This window comes from Bombina bombina, chromosome 3, assembly GCF_027579735.1.
Source record: "Bombina bombina isolate aBomBom1 chromosome 3, aBomBom1.pri, whole genome shotgun sequence".
Taxonomy (NCBI): Eukaryota; Metazoa; Chordata; class Amphibia; order Anura; family Bombinatoridae; genus Bombina; species Bombina bombina.
In genome coordinates this window covers 747202333-747219395 of record NC_069501.1, presented here as the reverse complement: position 1 = coordinate 747219395, position 17063 = coordinate 747202333, and the positions used below count along the sequence as shown (strand labels likewise).

Here is a 17063-nt window from a genome sequence, read left to right as displayed (position 1 = left end):
GAGAGACTGGAAAAATGTTGAGAGCTGATTTAGTTTCTGATGGAGTCGATTTTGTTATTGAAGTAGCTGGCAAAATATTGAGCTGACGGAGAAGCTGTATTAGGAGGTAGGGGTGGGCAGAGAAGAATATTGAAAGTGGAGAACAGACATTTTGGGTTTGAAGAAAGAGTAGAGATAAGAGTAGAGATGTAATGTTGCTTATAAAGATTAAGGGCATATGCATCTGGCATGTGCAGGCACAGTCATGTTATTTCCCTATTCATTTTAAGGAAGATTATTATGAAATCTGAAGAGATTTCCATAAAATCTTATGTGAACACAACAAAGCAATGCATGACCCCAGCACTGCTGATTGGCTATTTTTTTTAATTTTCTTTCTTTTTTTTCCCCCAACTTGCAGCTGAACCACAGCTGACTGTTCACAGAGCACTTGAGGTAACATCTCTTTCCATTTTACATATACTGTAGATGTTCAGGTGATATTTTCACTTTCAAGTGATTTAGCATATAAGTATTACAGTATGTCCCTTTAACTGAATTCACTGAAGAATTTTTTATGATCAAAACTACTGTATAGGTCAACAGTAACACTGATTACCTAAATCAATCGTGAGTACTTCCAATCTAAATTCAGACAATTGATTGAATACTGCCTGCTAGTTTTTATTAATTGTCCATTTAAGCCTGATGTAAGTCTTTTAACACATTATAGTAGCTTATATGTGGTTTTAGTGTTGTCAGTGTACTGTAATATTTTGCTGTATAAAATAATAAAAACCAAAAAATTGGCCAAATAAACCTTAGAAGCTTTTAATATATTTCTGTCAAATACATGTCATTTGGATGATATAAAATACCTTTTGTAGGCCACTGTGTCGGAGAAGGGTCCCTGGTTTTGGACAACAAATGACCAACCATTGTATGATGCTCAGGTGGCCTGTAAGTTTTTTCTGAGATAACATTATCTTCTTGCCGTGAGGCAATAGAGCGTTCAGACAAGACTGGAGAATTATTATCATAAGGAGAAACATCTCCACTGGATGCTTTATTGGAGTCTGTGGATGAGTGCCTTCCTTCAATAGAGAAAGAACGCTCTGATCTCATAAGCTCTGGACTCCTGGCAGAAAAAAAAAACAAAAATTAATAAAATAAAAACATCATAATAAGTAGATTTGACATTTAATATTTGCATCACTATTATAAGGTTAGAAAATAAACAAATGTATAATTAATAGGTCTCTCTTATGTATTTCTTAAAATACTATGGCAGGTGATTATTATCATATAAATTGAGTACAATCTTAGCTTGAAAAAGATCACCAATACAGACTGAGGAACAGGGCAAATCTTACTGTTTAAGGGGCAAATGCGTTGTACATCTTTTACTAAGCTTAAAATGTTTGTTATTACATAAACAACCACTAGGGGTCAGACAAGCAAAACTTTTTGGATAACTATGGAGTGTACTATGTCAGTGTGTTGCATGGATATTTTATCACATAGTTCAAAATATCTGTTAAAAGGTTGCTGATTTGTCTGATAAATAGTTCCAAACTAATTACATTAGACATGAGTAAATAATCCAAGCAGACTGAAAGTGTGAGAGAAAAAGTAATACAGAAAGTCATTAATTATACTGCATGCTTTGAATTTAATTTTAAAAAAATTCCACCTATTTACTATATATATATATATATATATATATATATATATATATATATATATATATATATATATATATATATATATATATAAGAATATATACAATAATATTGAATACATTAATGTTTGAATCTTTAAGATGATGATGATTATTATTAGTGTTATTATTATTAATAATAATCATCATCCCAAAAGTGAAATTGCACTGAAATCATACAAAATCCATTTAAGTAGTTATCTTAAAAAACAAAAAAACAAAAAAATAGGAAATGTTTACTTTTGTTTAAATTATGCAATTATGACACATAAAACTACAAACAGTGAAATGAAGATGTATTATATAGTCATGAGTAAGTGGCCTGTAATGGTGTGTGATTAGCATCAATTGCAGGAACGGAATGCAGACAACAACCAGAGACAAGATAAAGATAATTTGACTATTGAAGCTGCAGGTCAGTAATCTCATCACAAAATAATTGCTAGAGAATAAAATAAAAGTCACGGGCTCGATCCGATATGCAGCGCCGCCTGCAAAAGCCGGAGACGCCAGATTTTGCGCTGGTTTGGTATCACATATACGGTGTAACATAGAAGTTACGCTCGTATATTTCACCTTTCACCTTTCGGCTGTAGTTTTTTGGCCCATAGAGTGATATACCAAACCCGCGCAGTTTGGTATCCAATATACAGAGTAAGGGCTTACTTGGCGAAAATGGAGAAATCTTACTCCATTTTCACCTCGCCACAGAATGCAGGCGTAGTAAGCCTTACGCTGAGTATTGGAGCCCGTAACTCCCTAAACTACCTGCAAAATAAAACACCTAACGCATGCGCAATGTCTATCTACCTGTCAACCGCAATCCCCCGCCGCAATCCCTAATAAAGTGTTAAACCCCTAAACCGCCGATCCCGGACTCCGCCGCCACCTACATTAACTATATTAACCCCTAATCTGAGCCCCCTACCCCGCCACCAGCTATATTAAATTTATTACCCCCTAATCTGATCCCCCTACACCGCCGCCACCTATATTATATGTATTACCCCCTAATGTGATCCCCTACCCCGCCACCACCTACATTAACTATATTAACCCCTAATCTGAGCCTCTTCAACTCCTCTGCTCCGCGCCGGCTGGTTCCTGGAAGAAGAAGATGTCGCCGCTTGGAAGAAGACTTCTCCGCCTGGAACAGGACCTTCTCCGCCGGTCTTCAGACTGGTAAGGACCACTTGGGGATTAGACTTAGGTTTTTCTAAGGGGGGATCGGGTGGGTTTTAGAGTAGGGGTGTGTGGGTGGTGGGTTGTAATGGGGGGGGGTTGTTCTTTTTTTTCACAGGTAAAAGAGCTGATTACTTTGGGGCAAAGCCCCGCAAAAGGCCCTTTTAAGGGATGGTAATAGAGCTGATTACTTTTTTAATTTAGTTTAGGGTAGGGAAATTTTATTATTTTTGGGGGGCTTTTTTATTTTATTAGGGGGCTTAGATTAGGTGTAATTAGCTTAAAATTCTTGTAATCTTTTTTTATTTTTTGTAATTTAGTGGGGGGGGGTTTGTAATATAGTTTAGTGTATTTAATTGTATTTTAGTTGAGATAATTGTAGTTTATTTAATTAATTTATTGATAGGGTAGTGTTAGGTGTAATGGTAACTTAGGTTAGGATTTATTTTACAGGTAATTTGGTAATTATTTTAACTAGGTAGTTATTAAATAGTTATTAATTATTTAATAGCTATTGCACCTAGTTAAAATAAATACAAAGTTACCTGTAAAATAATTATAAACCCTAAAATAGCTACAATATAATTATTAATCATATTGTAGCTATCTTAGGGTTTATTTTATAGGTAAGTATTTAGTTTTAAATAGGAATAATTTAGTTAATAATATTAATATTATTTAGATTTATTTCAATAATAATTAAGTTAGGGGGTGTTAGGGTTAGACTTAGGTTTTGTGGTTAATATATTTAATATAGGTGGCGGCGGTGTAGGGGGATTAGATTAGGGGTTAATAAATGTAATATAGGTGGCGGCGGTTTAGGGGGATTATATTAGGGGTTAATATATTTAAAATAGGTGGCGGCAGTGTAGGGGGATCATATAAGGGGTAATATATTTAAAATAGGTGGCGGCGGGGTAGGGAGCTCAGATTAGGGGTTACTATAGTTAAAATAGGTGGCGGTGGGGTAGGGGGCTCAGATTAGGGGTAAATATAGTTAATGTAGGTGGCGGCGGGGTAAGGGGCTCAGATTAGGGGTTAATATAGTTAATGTAGGTAGCGGTGGGGTAGGGGGCTCAGATTAGGGGTTAATATAGTTAATGTAGGTGGCGGCGGGGTAGGGGGCTCAGATTAGGGGTTAATATAGTTAATGTAGGTGGCGGCGGGGTAGGGGGCTCAGATTAGGGGTTAATATAGTTTAATGTAGGTGGTGGCGGGGTAGGGGGCTCACATATGTGGGTAATACATATAATATAGGTGGCGGCGGTGTAGGGGGCTCAGATTAGGGGGGTAATAAATTTAATATAGCTAAAATAGGAATAATTTAGTTAATAATATTAATATTATTTAGATTTATTTCAATAATAATTAAGTTAGGGGGTGTTAGGGTTAGACTTAGGTTTTGTGGTTAATATATTTAATATAGGTGGCGGCGGTGTAGGGGGATTAGATTAGGGGTTAATAAATTTAATATAGGTGGCGGCGGTGTAGGGGGATTAGATTAGGGGTTAATATATTTAAAATAGGTGGCGGCGGTGTAGGGGGATCATATAAGGGGTAATATATTTAAAATAGGTGGCGGTGGGGTAGGGGGCTCAGATTAGGGGTTAATATAGTTAATGTAGGTGGTGCGGGGTAGGGGGCTCAGATTAGGGGTTAATATAGTTAATGTAGGTGGCGGCGGGGTAAGGGGCTCAGATTAGGGGTTAATATAGTTAATGTAGGTGGCAGCGGGGTAGGGGGCTAAGATTAGGGGTTAATATAGTTAATGTAGGTGGCGGCGGGGTAGGGGGCTCAGATTAGGGGTTAATATAGTTAATGTAGGTGGCGGTGGGGTAGGGGGCTCACATTAGTGGGTAATACATATAATATAGGTGGCGGCAGTGTAGGGGGCTCAGATTAGGGGGTAATAAATTTAATATAGCTGGCGGCATGTAGGGGGATCAGATTAGGGGGTAATACATTTAATGTAGCTGGCGGCGGTGTAGGGGGGTCCGATTAGGGGGTAATACATTTAATGTAGCTGGCGGCGGGGTCCGGGAGCGGCGGTTTAGGGGTTAATATATTTATTATTAGGAGTGAGAGGGGGGATTGCAGATATAGGGGTATACGTGTTGGGATGATGTTTGGGAGGCGTGTTAGACAGTTACGGGAGATTTTATACTTTAGTTAGTTTTTTTTAGGAGGCGACAGTTTCTAAATTGCCGTAAGTCACTGGCGACTCCAGAAATTTGTACTTACTTTCATTTCTGGACATCGCTAGTTTGTCCGACTTACGGCACTTTAGCAACTGTCGGCGTCGTATATGTGATAGGTCGATGTGCGAGGTGAAACTACGGGCGGCGCAGGTTTCCACTCTTGAGCCGAAACCTGCGCCGTATATCGGATCGCGCCCCAAAAGAGGAAACAAGCAATGAGGAATTTAGTACTGTCTGATATGGGGAAGTTTAACTGCAATGAAATTGTCAGGAAAACAGACACAGAAGAACAGAAAAGCATGTTACAGAGACATAAAAGAATTAAAGGAAGATGAAACACATTTTTTCTTCTTTCATGATTCAGATACAGCACATAATTTTAAGCAACTTTCTAATTTACTCCTATTATAAATGTTTCTATGTTCTCTTGGTATCTATATTTTAAAAAAAGGAATGTAAGCTTAGGAGTCTGACCATTTTTGGTTCAGAACCCTGGGTAGCGTTTGATTGGTGACTACATTTAGGTGGCTAGAATTGATAAAAGGAGTAAATTAGAAAGTTACTTAAAATTGGATGCTTTATCTGAATCATGAAAGAAAAATGTGGGTTTATATTTATTGATATTATCTTTATTTATAATGCACCAACAGATACTGCAGCGCTACACATAGGGTACAATAATAAAGACAAGACATGGAAATCAGACTGGGACAGAAGGACAAAAACATTTTTTTTTCCTATTTAGACTGTACATTACTTGAAGTGATGCATTGAAGTCATTTGCTACATGTTATTTGCATTTATCATTACTTAGGTTAACAAAATCTGCAGGTTTTTGCCTCTCAAAGGGACAGTCTACACCAGAATTTTTATTGTTTTAAAAAGGTAGATAATCCCTTTATTGCCCATTTCCTAGTTTTGCATAACCAACACAGTTATAATAACACTCATTTTACCTCTTTAATTACCTTGTATCTAAGCCTCTGCAAACTGCCCCCTTATTTCAGTTCTTTTGACATACTTGCATTTTATCCCATCAGTGCTGACTCCTAGGTAACTCCCCGTGCATGAGCACACGGTTATCTATATAACACACGTGAACTAATGCCATCTAGTGGTGAAAAACTGTCAAAATGCATTCAGATAAGAGGCAGCCTTCAAGGTCTAAGAAATTAGCAAATGAACCTCCTAGGTTTAGCTTTCAACTAAGAATTAGGGCAGTGCAAATTTTGGTAATTTCTGGATTTGCACAAAGTTTCTTATTCTGTATAATTGTGAATAGAGCCTTGTTTATAATGAAACTGGATACTGTAAACTTTTTAAAAAAAGAATAAACAATAAAAAGTAAAAAAAAAAAATAAGGAATACCAAGAGAACAAAGCAAAATTGGTGATACAAGTAAATTGGAAAGTTTTTTTAAATTACATGCCCTATGTGAATCATGAAAGTTTTTTGGGGCTAGACTGTCCCTTTAAAACAACTTTGCTAACCTTGCCATTTTGTTTTGGCTAATCAGTGTAGAGATGTAAATGAGTGTGTGCCACACTGTAAGCTGCAATGTGAGGCTCACAGTGTAGGCTTCATCTATATATAATTGGGCTTAGTGAAAATCAGGAGGGAGTGGAAATACAAAATCATTCAATATAATCTAAATCTATTGTATATAATGCATATATGTTTTATTTTTCTCAATAGGGGGTCGATCCGATATAAAGCGTCGACCGCAAAAGCCGGCGACGCCAATATTTGCGCGGATTTGGTATCACATATACGGCGTAACCTAGAAGTTGCGCCCGTATATTTCTGCCGTCGCCCGCAGTTTTTTGGGCCATAGGCAGGTATACCAAACCCGCGCAGTTTGGTATCCAATATGCAGCGTAAGGACTTACGTGGCGAAAATGGAGAAAACTTACTCCATTTTCACCTCGCCACAAAAGCAGCCGTAAGAAGCCTTACGCGGACTATTGGAGCCCCGTAACTCCCTAAACTAACTAGAAAATAAACCTAACACCTAACGCATGCGCAATGTCTATCTCCCTGTCAACCGCGATCTGCTAAAATAAACCTAACCCCTAACGCATGCGCAATGTCTATCTCCCTGTCAACCGCGATCCCCCCCCGAAATCCCTAATAAAGTTATTACCGCCCCTAAACCGCCGCTCCCGGACCCCGCCGCCATCTACATAAACTAACCCCCTACTGTGAGCCTCTAAAACCGCCGCCATCTACCTTATCTATCCCCTAATCTGACCCCTTACACCGCCGCCACCTATATAAAAATTATTAACCCCTAATGTAAGCCCCTTACACCGCCGCCATCTCTATTAAAATGATTAACCCCTAATTTAATCTACCTACCCCGCCGCCAGCTATATTATCTATATTAACCCTAAGTATATTATAGTTAATATAGGTATTACATTATATATATTAACTATATTAACCCTAATTATATTAGGGTTAATATAGTTAATATAGTTACTATAGTATTTATATTAACTATATTAACTCTATCTAACCCTAACTAAATTTATATTAAATTAATCTAATTCATTTATAAACTAAAATATTCCTATTTAAATCTAAATACTTACCTATAAAATAAACCCTAAGATAGCTACAATATAATTAATAATTACATTGTAGCTATGTTAGGGTTAATATTTATTTTACAGGTAAATTTGTTAATTATTCTAACTAGGTTTAATAGATATTAAATAGTTATTAACTATTTAATATCTACCTAGTTAAAATAATACCCAATTACCTGTAAAATAAATCCTAACCTAAGTTACAAATACACCTACACTATCAATAAATTTAATAAACTACTAACATCTATCTAAAAATACAATTAAATTAACTAAACTAAATTACAAAAAAAAACAAACACTAAATTACAAAAAATAAAAAAAAGATTACAAGATATTTAAGCTAATTACACCTATTCTAAGCCCCCTAATAAAATAATAAACCCCCCAAAATAAAAAAAAGTCCCTGCCCTATTCTAAATTCAACAAATTTCAAAGCTCTTTACCTTACCAGCCCTTAAAAAGGCCTTTTGTGGGGCATGCCCCAAAGAATTCAGCTCTTTTGCATACAACAAATACAATACCCCCCCCCCCCCCATTACAACCCACCACCCACATACCCCTATTCTAAAACCACCCAAACCCCCCTTAAAAAGCCTAACACTACCCCCTGAAGATCTCCCTACCTTGTCTTCACCACACCGGGCCGAACTCCTGATCCGATCCGGGCGATGTCTTCCTCCAAGCGGCAAAGAAGAATTCTTCCTCCGGCGATGTCTTCCTCCAAGCGGCAAAGAAGAATTCTTCCTCCGGCGACGTCTTCCTCCAAGCGGCAGCAAAGTCTCATTCTTCCGGCGGCATCTTCAATCTTCTTTCTTCGCTCCGCCGCCGCGGAGCATCCATCCCGGCCTGACTGCTGAACTTGGAATGAGGTACCTTTAAATGACGTCATCCAAGATGGCGTCCGCCGAATTCCGATTGGCTGATAGGATTCTATCAGCCAATCGGAATTAAGTTAAAAAAATCTGATTGGGCTGATTGAATCAGCCAATCAGATTTCAAGTTCAATCCGATTGGCTGATTCAATCAGCCAATCAGATTGAGCTCGCATTCTATTGGCTGATCGGAACCTATCAGCCAATCGGAATTCGGCGGACGCCATCTTGGATGACGTCATTTAAAGGTACCTCATTCCAAGTTCAGCAGTCGGCCGGGATGGATGCTCCGCGGCGGCGGAGCGAAGAAAGAAGATTGAAGATGCCGCCGGAAGAATGAAGACTTTGCTGCCGCTTGGAGGAAGATGTCGCCGGAGGAAGAATTCTTCTTTGCCGCTTGGAGGAAGACATCGCCGGAGGAAGAATTCTTCTTGCCGCTTGGAGGAAGACATCGCCCGGATCGGATCAGGAGTTCGGCCCGGTGTGGTGAAGACAAGGTAGGGAGATCTTCAGGGGGGGTAGTGTTAGGCTTTTTTAAGGGGGGTTTGGGTGGGTTTAGAATAGGGGTATGTGGGTGGTGGGTTGTAATGGGGGGGGGGGGTATTGTATTTGTTGTATGCAAAAGAGCTGAATTCTTTGGGGCATGCCCCACAAAAAGGCCCTTTTAAGGGCTGGTAAGGTAAAGAGCTTTGAAATTTGTTGAATTTAGAATAGGGCACGGGAATTTTTTTTATTTTGGGGGTTTATTATTTTATTAGGGGGCTTAGAATAGGTGTAATTAGCTTAAATATCTTGTAATCTTTTTTTTATTTTTTGTAATTTAGTGTTTGTTTTTTTTTGTAATTTAGTTTAGTTAATTTAATTGTATTTTTAGATAGATGTTAGTAGTTTATTAAATTTATTGATAGTTTAGGTGTATTTGTAACTTAGGTTAGGATTTATTTTACAGGTAATTGGGTAATTATTTTAACTAGGTAGATATTAAATAGTTAATAAACTATTTAATATCTATTAAACCTAGTTAAAATAATTAACAATTTACCTGTAAAATAAATATTAACCCTAACATAGCTACAATGTAATTATTAATTATATTGTAGCTATCTTAGGTTTATTTTATAGGTAAGTATTTAGATTTAAATAGGAATATTTTAGTTTATAAATGAATTAGATTAATTTAATATAAATTTAGTTAGGGTTAGATAGAGTTAATATAGTTTAATATAAATACTATAGTAACTATATTAACTATATTAACCCTAATATAATTAGGGTTAATATAGTTAATATATATAATGTAATACCTATATTAACTATAAATATACTTAGGGTTAATATAGATAATATAGCTGGCGGCGGGGTAGGTAGATTAAATTAGGGGTTAATCATTTTAATAGAGATGGCGGCGGTGGTAAGGGGCTTACATTAGGGGTTAATAATTTTAATATAGATGGCGGCGGTGTTAGGGGCTCACTTTAGGGGGTTATAGATATAATATAGCTGGGCGGCGGGGTACGGGGAGCGGCGGTTTAGGGGTTAATAATTTTATTAGGTTGCGGGCGGGTAAAGGAGCGGCGGTTTAGGGTTAATAGCATTTTTTATTGTTAGGCTAGTGAGGGGGGATAGCGGATAGAGGGTTAGACAGTGCGGGCTATGTTAGGGGAGGCGTGTTAGACAGTGCGGGCTATGTTAGGGAGGCGTGTTAGACAGTGCGGGTGTTTTAAACTTTAGTCAGGTTTTATAGGCGCCGGCAGTTTCTAACGTGGCGCAAGTCACTGGCGACGCCAGAAATTTGTACTTACGCAGATTTCTGGACATCGCTGGTTTGTGAGACTTACGGCACGTTAGCATCTGACGGCGACCTATATGGGATGGCTCGAGTTGCGAGCTGAAACTGCGGGCGATGCCGGTTCCCTCGCTTGCGCCGCAAACTGCGATCGATATCGGATCGCGCCCTAGTTTCTTCCATGTCCCTTTAATAAAATGGAAGTAACCATGGATATGATGAAATAAAGTGAGATAATAATAGAAGGGTAGATGCCTAAAGTCTTCCTTCAGGGCTAAATGGCTTCTCACTGCACACTTGTTAGGACAGGGAAACACCTATGACAAAATCAGGTGACAGCAGTGCAATGTCTGCCTCTAGTATAACAGCTATAAACCTGTAATTGTTCACACAGCAGCAATGCTGAGTAATGTGGAAATTGGATGGTGTTTACATATTACAGAAAATAAACATGAGTTCAGTTTGAATTTAAGACATGACAGTCCTCACACTTATTTGTTCATTATGTTTAATTTTGGTTATTTGTTTATTTTTATGCAAACTTGACAAATGGACCATAATACATCTGTATGTTTTAGATAAACCAATACATAGAAGAACGGCTAGTGGTCTACCTGAGATGCAATATTACAAAGCACAATTTGTTGAAAAGGAACCAGAAATCTAAAAACAAGATTAGCATTTTTATTAAAAATATAACAAAAAAACATTTAGTTATGTAATGCATAAGCTATTTTCTTTCCTAAACTGAATTCTTTCTTCCCCATATACAGCTTTTTCCTGTTTGACATAAGCTAATTTTTGGCATCATATTCTTAAATCATTTAGGGCCAGATTACGAATGAAGTGCTTGAGCGTTAATTGCGCTAGAAATAAGGTTTTTGCCCTTTGTTGGGTTGCACTCATATTATGAGTTGAAAGTAAAGTGTTGTCACTCTAGTGGTAACCTGATGAGCACAAAAATCCGAAGTTAGAATATTGCGTGCACGTTAGATATTCCCACATCGTCAAGTCAATGGAGAAATTAAACTGGGAAAAAAACCTAACATCCCACTCTTGTGCAAACACGATCGCATATTCTCATTTGCACTAACCCGACTTGAAAATATGAATATTTCACATTCCAATGTTCTTTACATAACAGAATACATTCTATTTATTCATAAATACATATTTCTAATTATATCTGATGGTATTTTTGGTACAATATATATCTATACCTATATATATATATATATATATATATATATATAATTATATATAGGTATACATATATACAGATATATATAGGAATATATATTTAAAAATACATAGAACATATTCTGCTATGTGCAGAACATTGAATGGGAATTGTTTACAGTAAATACATAGTTAAAACCTTTATTAAATATGAATATCGCATAAATGTTTTTACATGTTTCCATTTACTTAACAGCAAATGGCTCCAATGCCTATGTATGTATACATACATAGACATATGCATAAACAATGCTGCCCCACCCTACCTGTCCTCACTCATCAACAAATATACTCCTGCCCGCACCCTAAGATCCAACAATGACCTGCTTCTTGCGTCCTCTACCATCACCTCCTCTCATGCTAGACTACAGGACTTCTCTCGTGTGGCACCAACCCTCTGGAACGCACTTCCTCAAGCCGTCAGACTCTCCCCTAACCTCTCCTCCTTTAAACATTCCCTAAAGACCTTTTTGTTTAGGGAAGCTTATCACCCGACTCAGTTACAAATGAACTTCACCTAGTTGCCCTCATCTATCATTCTCACCCTTTGCAGTCCCCACCCCCTGTTTCCCATCCTCTTACCCATCTAGATTGTAAGTTCCGGATGAGGAAAAAGGAAAGCTGAGTCTTGAAGTAGGTAAACAAATTTTATTAGGAGCAGGCTTCCATAAGACACAAGGTAAGCTCCTATCTAACGCGTTTCGCACATGGGCACATGCGCTTCATCAGATTGTAAGATCCCACAGGAACAGGGGCCTCAGTTCCACCTGTATTTGTCTGTAAAAGTTTGTCTTTTATTGTAATGTTTCTTCGTTGTACTTTTATCCTTGTACCCATGAGCAGCACTGCAGAATCTGTTGGCGCTTTATAAATAAAGGATAATAATAATAATAATAATAATAAAATGTGAATATATATATATATATATATATGTTAATACATATATACAAATATAAATACATATGTACACACACACACATCTTTAGACATGTATTTGTATGTATCTGTATGTTAAAGCCCTTTCTTTGTCTGCCAATTTTTTTCCCTAACACCTGAGAGCTCATATGTTTGAGCCTTTATAACATTTCTGTGCAATATTTGTTGTGAATATTTTTTATTAGATAGTGTTATTATGAGTGTAACTATACTTTATAATGCATTTTTGATGCGTTTTGTGCAACTTTTATGTTTCACAAAACAGTTAACCAGAGTTCTGAAGTAGCAGTAATCATTTTAACTTACATTGTGATTGCGCTCAATGATCGTGTTTACTTTCAACTCTTAATATGATTGGTAAGCCTGATGAGCAGAAACCCTCGGGATATACCCCTTATCACTCAGTCACAAACGTTTGCGCTCCACTCGCAATCTAGTCCATAGAGCATAATTCTTAAAGGGACAGTGTACTATTAAATAGTTTTCCTCTAATATGTTTCCAATGTATGGTAAATTGCTTTTATTTTGAGCAATTTTGTATAGGAAAAAAAAGCTTTTCTATGCTAATTTAGACTACAACCCAATCAAATAGACTGAGTTTGCATGGAGAGCATCTAGCATTATCTTATCTATTTACATATATACACACACACATATACATACATACATGCAGTCATCCTTTCATATGTAACACTTTATACACAAAGGCCCACCCAATTGAAATTTTAATAATCGCCTCTCCTATCTCCACTTCTTGTTTCAATATCTTTTCTATAACTAGAACTTACGGACATTTTTCAGATTTCAAATAACAAAATAAAACTAAAGGAGCTTTTTGGAAACAATATAAAATTAATACACTCCAGCAGGTAACATGGATAATTTGGAACACATTAAAATTGATAAAAAGGTCACAATGCACTTTAAATTCATGACAACTCAAGGGCCCAATTTTGAGCACCAAAAATACAGATCAACAAACAATGCTATACACCAGTGTACAGAGCAACTCTGTAGCATTTGAAATTAGACCAATAAAACATTTAGAAAATTTTTTTTCTATAATTAAAGACATTTTATTGAAACTACATTACAGTAACAGCAGAGATTATATGTCACTGTAATATTAGCAATACTTGCAGCATATACATTTTATTAATACATTTTGTCAGTGATGAATCATCCAGAAGTTTCAGTAAACAGATTTTTAATCTTTGTCACGCTCATCATGTGTGGGCGATGTGACTCATTTGTGTAAAAGCACATTTAACAATACTGTAAACCTGTTGCTATGTTACAGTATTTTACATGGTGCGTATTTAAAAGATTGACTGAATGTATGTAGGTTTAAAGTATATTCAGATATGGATAGAAACACCAGACTCTATGTCAGATGAAATTCAAGGCTATTGTATTTGTAAATTACTCAATAATTAAGACAGTTTAATGACATTTTCCTGCACTGACCACCGATTTGACAAAAATACTCTGTGAGTATGCAGACTGTGTATCTAAAATTAATGAATAACAGGGGAGCATTTCACTTACAAACAATAGATAGGAAGACAAAACCTACAAAAATTAACTTCATACCTTAATATAACACTAAACAGGAAAATAGTGACACATGAATGAGAGTATTGGACAAATGGATAGCAGGAAGAAGGAAGGGAAAGAAGTCAAATTATTTACCTTACTTTCATTTGACATTTCATTCCAATAATAGTTAAAAAAAAAAATAGGATTGAGGGTGGAACAACATCTATCTAATTTTGGTGAGCCACTCTAAATGCCAAAACCATTCTTAAACTTAATGACAGTCACCAACTGCAAGCCCCTGTAAAGTTTTTTAACCCCTAAGGTACCCCAGCATTAATTGGCCATTTTACCTACACAACCACTGCTAAAGCCAAAATGTACTTCCCTAGGTCTCCCTCCATGTGCAAAACCCATTCACTGCAAGCACACCAGCATATAAAGATATTTTTTAACCTATTACTGCCCACAAAATAGGACTCATAAAGGGACAGTCTAGCACCAAAATAAACTTTTATGATTCAGATAGGGCATGTAATTTTTAAACAAACTTTCCAAATTACTGTTAGCACCAATTTTGCTTTGTTCTCTTGGTATTCTTAGTTGAAAAGCTAAACCTGGAGGTTCATATGCTAATTTCTAAGCCCTTGAAGGCTGCCTCTTCTCTCAGGGCATTTTGGACAGTTGTTCACCACTAGAGGGTGTTAGTTCATGTGTATCATATAGATAACACTGTGCTCACGCATGTGGAGTTCTAGGAGCCAGTACTGATTGGCTAAGAATGCATGTCTTTCAAAAGAACTGAAATAAGGGGGCAGTCTGCAGAGGCTTAGATACAAGACCATCACAGAGGTAAAAAGTGTAGTTATATAACTGTGTTTGATTATGCAAAACTAGGGAATGGTTAATAAAGGGATTATCTAACTTTTAGTAACAATAAAAATTCTGGTGTAGACTGTCCCTTTAATACAACTACATCTAACCTAAATTTCCTTAAAAGGTGGGTCTCTTGGTTCCAGGTTGTTAGATAAGGGTCCAGTTAGGGAGGGAGTGTTAGGTTAGTTGTTCCTCTTGTGTGGAGGGGGGCTTAGTAGGGGGTCACACAATATTGTCCTATTCTGTAATATATTGATGTGCAATTTATTATACTTTCAAAGATATTTATGTTTAAGGACTACTACTTTATTTCACAGCTATACAGCTGTTTGGGAGTTTAAACACAAGGCAGTAAAAAATAAAAAAAACATCCCAGGTGAGAAAGCTATAAATATTGCTTCTTTATCATATCCTTACATTATGGATGTGAAATATAAGTATTAGATTTAACCAGGAGTACAGGACAAATACTATATAAGTTAGCAAACCACTGGGAGAAAAAAAAATCTTAGCCAATCGTCTTTTCTGTATTACCGATCTACTACACTTACAAAATGAAGTTTAATACAGGACAAACCAAGCGTCTATTTAGCCTCTTAAAGGGGCATAAAATCCCTTTTTTCATGATTCAGATAGAACATACAATTTTTTAAACAAATGTCCAGTTTACTTCTATTATCTATATTTTCTTGTTTTCCTTCGTTTGAAAAGCAGGGAGGGTAAACTCAGGAGCGTGCACGTGTCTGCAGCACAATCACTATGGGCATCAGTTTTGCAAAATGTTATACATTAGCAAGAGCACTAGATGGCAGCACTATTTTCTGTCATGAAGTGCCTCCATTTATGTGCACGCTACCTATCTAGGTATCCCTTCAACAAAGAATAACATGACAACAAAACAAATTTGATAATAAAAGTAAATTGGAAACGTCCAAGTTCTGAACATAACAAAATCTAGATTCTGAGCTATATGTTTGTTCCACTATAATGTAACTCCTTCCACCCAAACTTAATATATATTCGGATTTTTTTAGAACAAATAGGGATTTCTTTTTGGACATCAAATAGTTATACATGAACTATAATTTAATATGAATATTAATTTAAGTGTGAGAAATAAAGACATTTTATTTCTCCAAACACGTACATGCATTTTTATTATATATATCATAATCCGGTTTTAGTGCAATAGAAACTCCCATATTTGTATTCTGGCAAAGGCCCCACGAGTACAGCAATATCCCCCCTCCCCCCCACCATGTACAAGTTTTATCGGGTTACAGGAAGTTACAGGCCAAATATGGAGCCTGCACATTAAAGGGACATGAAAACCCAAATTTTTTCTTTCATGATTCAGATAGAGAATACAATTTTACAGCTTTCTAATTTACTTCTATTATCTAATTTGTTGAAGGAGCAGCAATGCACTAATGGTTTCTAACTGAACAGATTGATGAGCCAATCACAATCAATATATATATGCAGCCACCAATCAACAGCGAGAACCTAGGTTCCTCTGCTGCTTCTGAGCTTGCCTAGATAAGCCTTTCAGCAAAGGATAACGGAGAGAAGGAAGAAAATGATAGAAGTAAATTGGAAAGTTGTTTAAAATTGTATTCTCTATCTGAATCATGATGAAAAATTGTGGGTTTCATATCCCTTTAAGTCTTCATGAAGGGAAATTTGACACGTTGATCTTTAAACAGCACTGAAAGGGTTAAAAAATTTAACTCTTACCTAACATTAACTACCTCAACCCACCCAATAATTCCCACTTCCAACACAAATTCCCACTTACTAATCAGAGTGATCACAACAATAACACTTTGATTAGCACCTAAAGGTTTTTTGTTTTATTTTCACTAAAAGTTGTTTTTTTATTAGAGATGTCTGTAGCTGTGTGGAACACAATGGAGACAGGCTGTCACATGGTATCAGTGATTGTCATTGTGATCATGTGACTAGCTCCTGGAGGCTGCCTGCATTACTAGGTAAGTTCCTGCGTTGGTTCCAAGCAGGTAAGTATTACGGGGGGGGGGGGGAGCACAGGGGGCCACAGAAAGTAGGGTATTCCATGCCATCTTAATAGGCACAATGTTTTCAGGATGGCATGGAAAGTCCTAACATCAGGTTGGTCACTCTTTA

At 36.7% G+C, this 17063-nt stretch overlaps 1 protein-coding gene across 1 annotated transcript in view; it reads right to left on the bottom strand.

The window, feature by feature from the left end:
• Nucleotides 1-17063, bottom strand: part of ARHGAP6 (Rho GTPase activating protein 6) — a 454435-nt gene that overhangs the window by 23895 nt on the left and 413477 nt on the right. Inside the window, 1 exon segment of the mRNA XM_053707592.1 lies at nucleotides 858-1117. Coding sequence (XP_053563567.1) covers nucleotides 858-1117 — 260 coding nt within the window.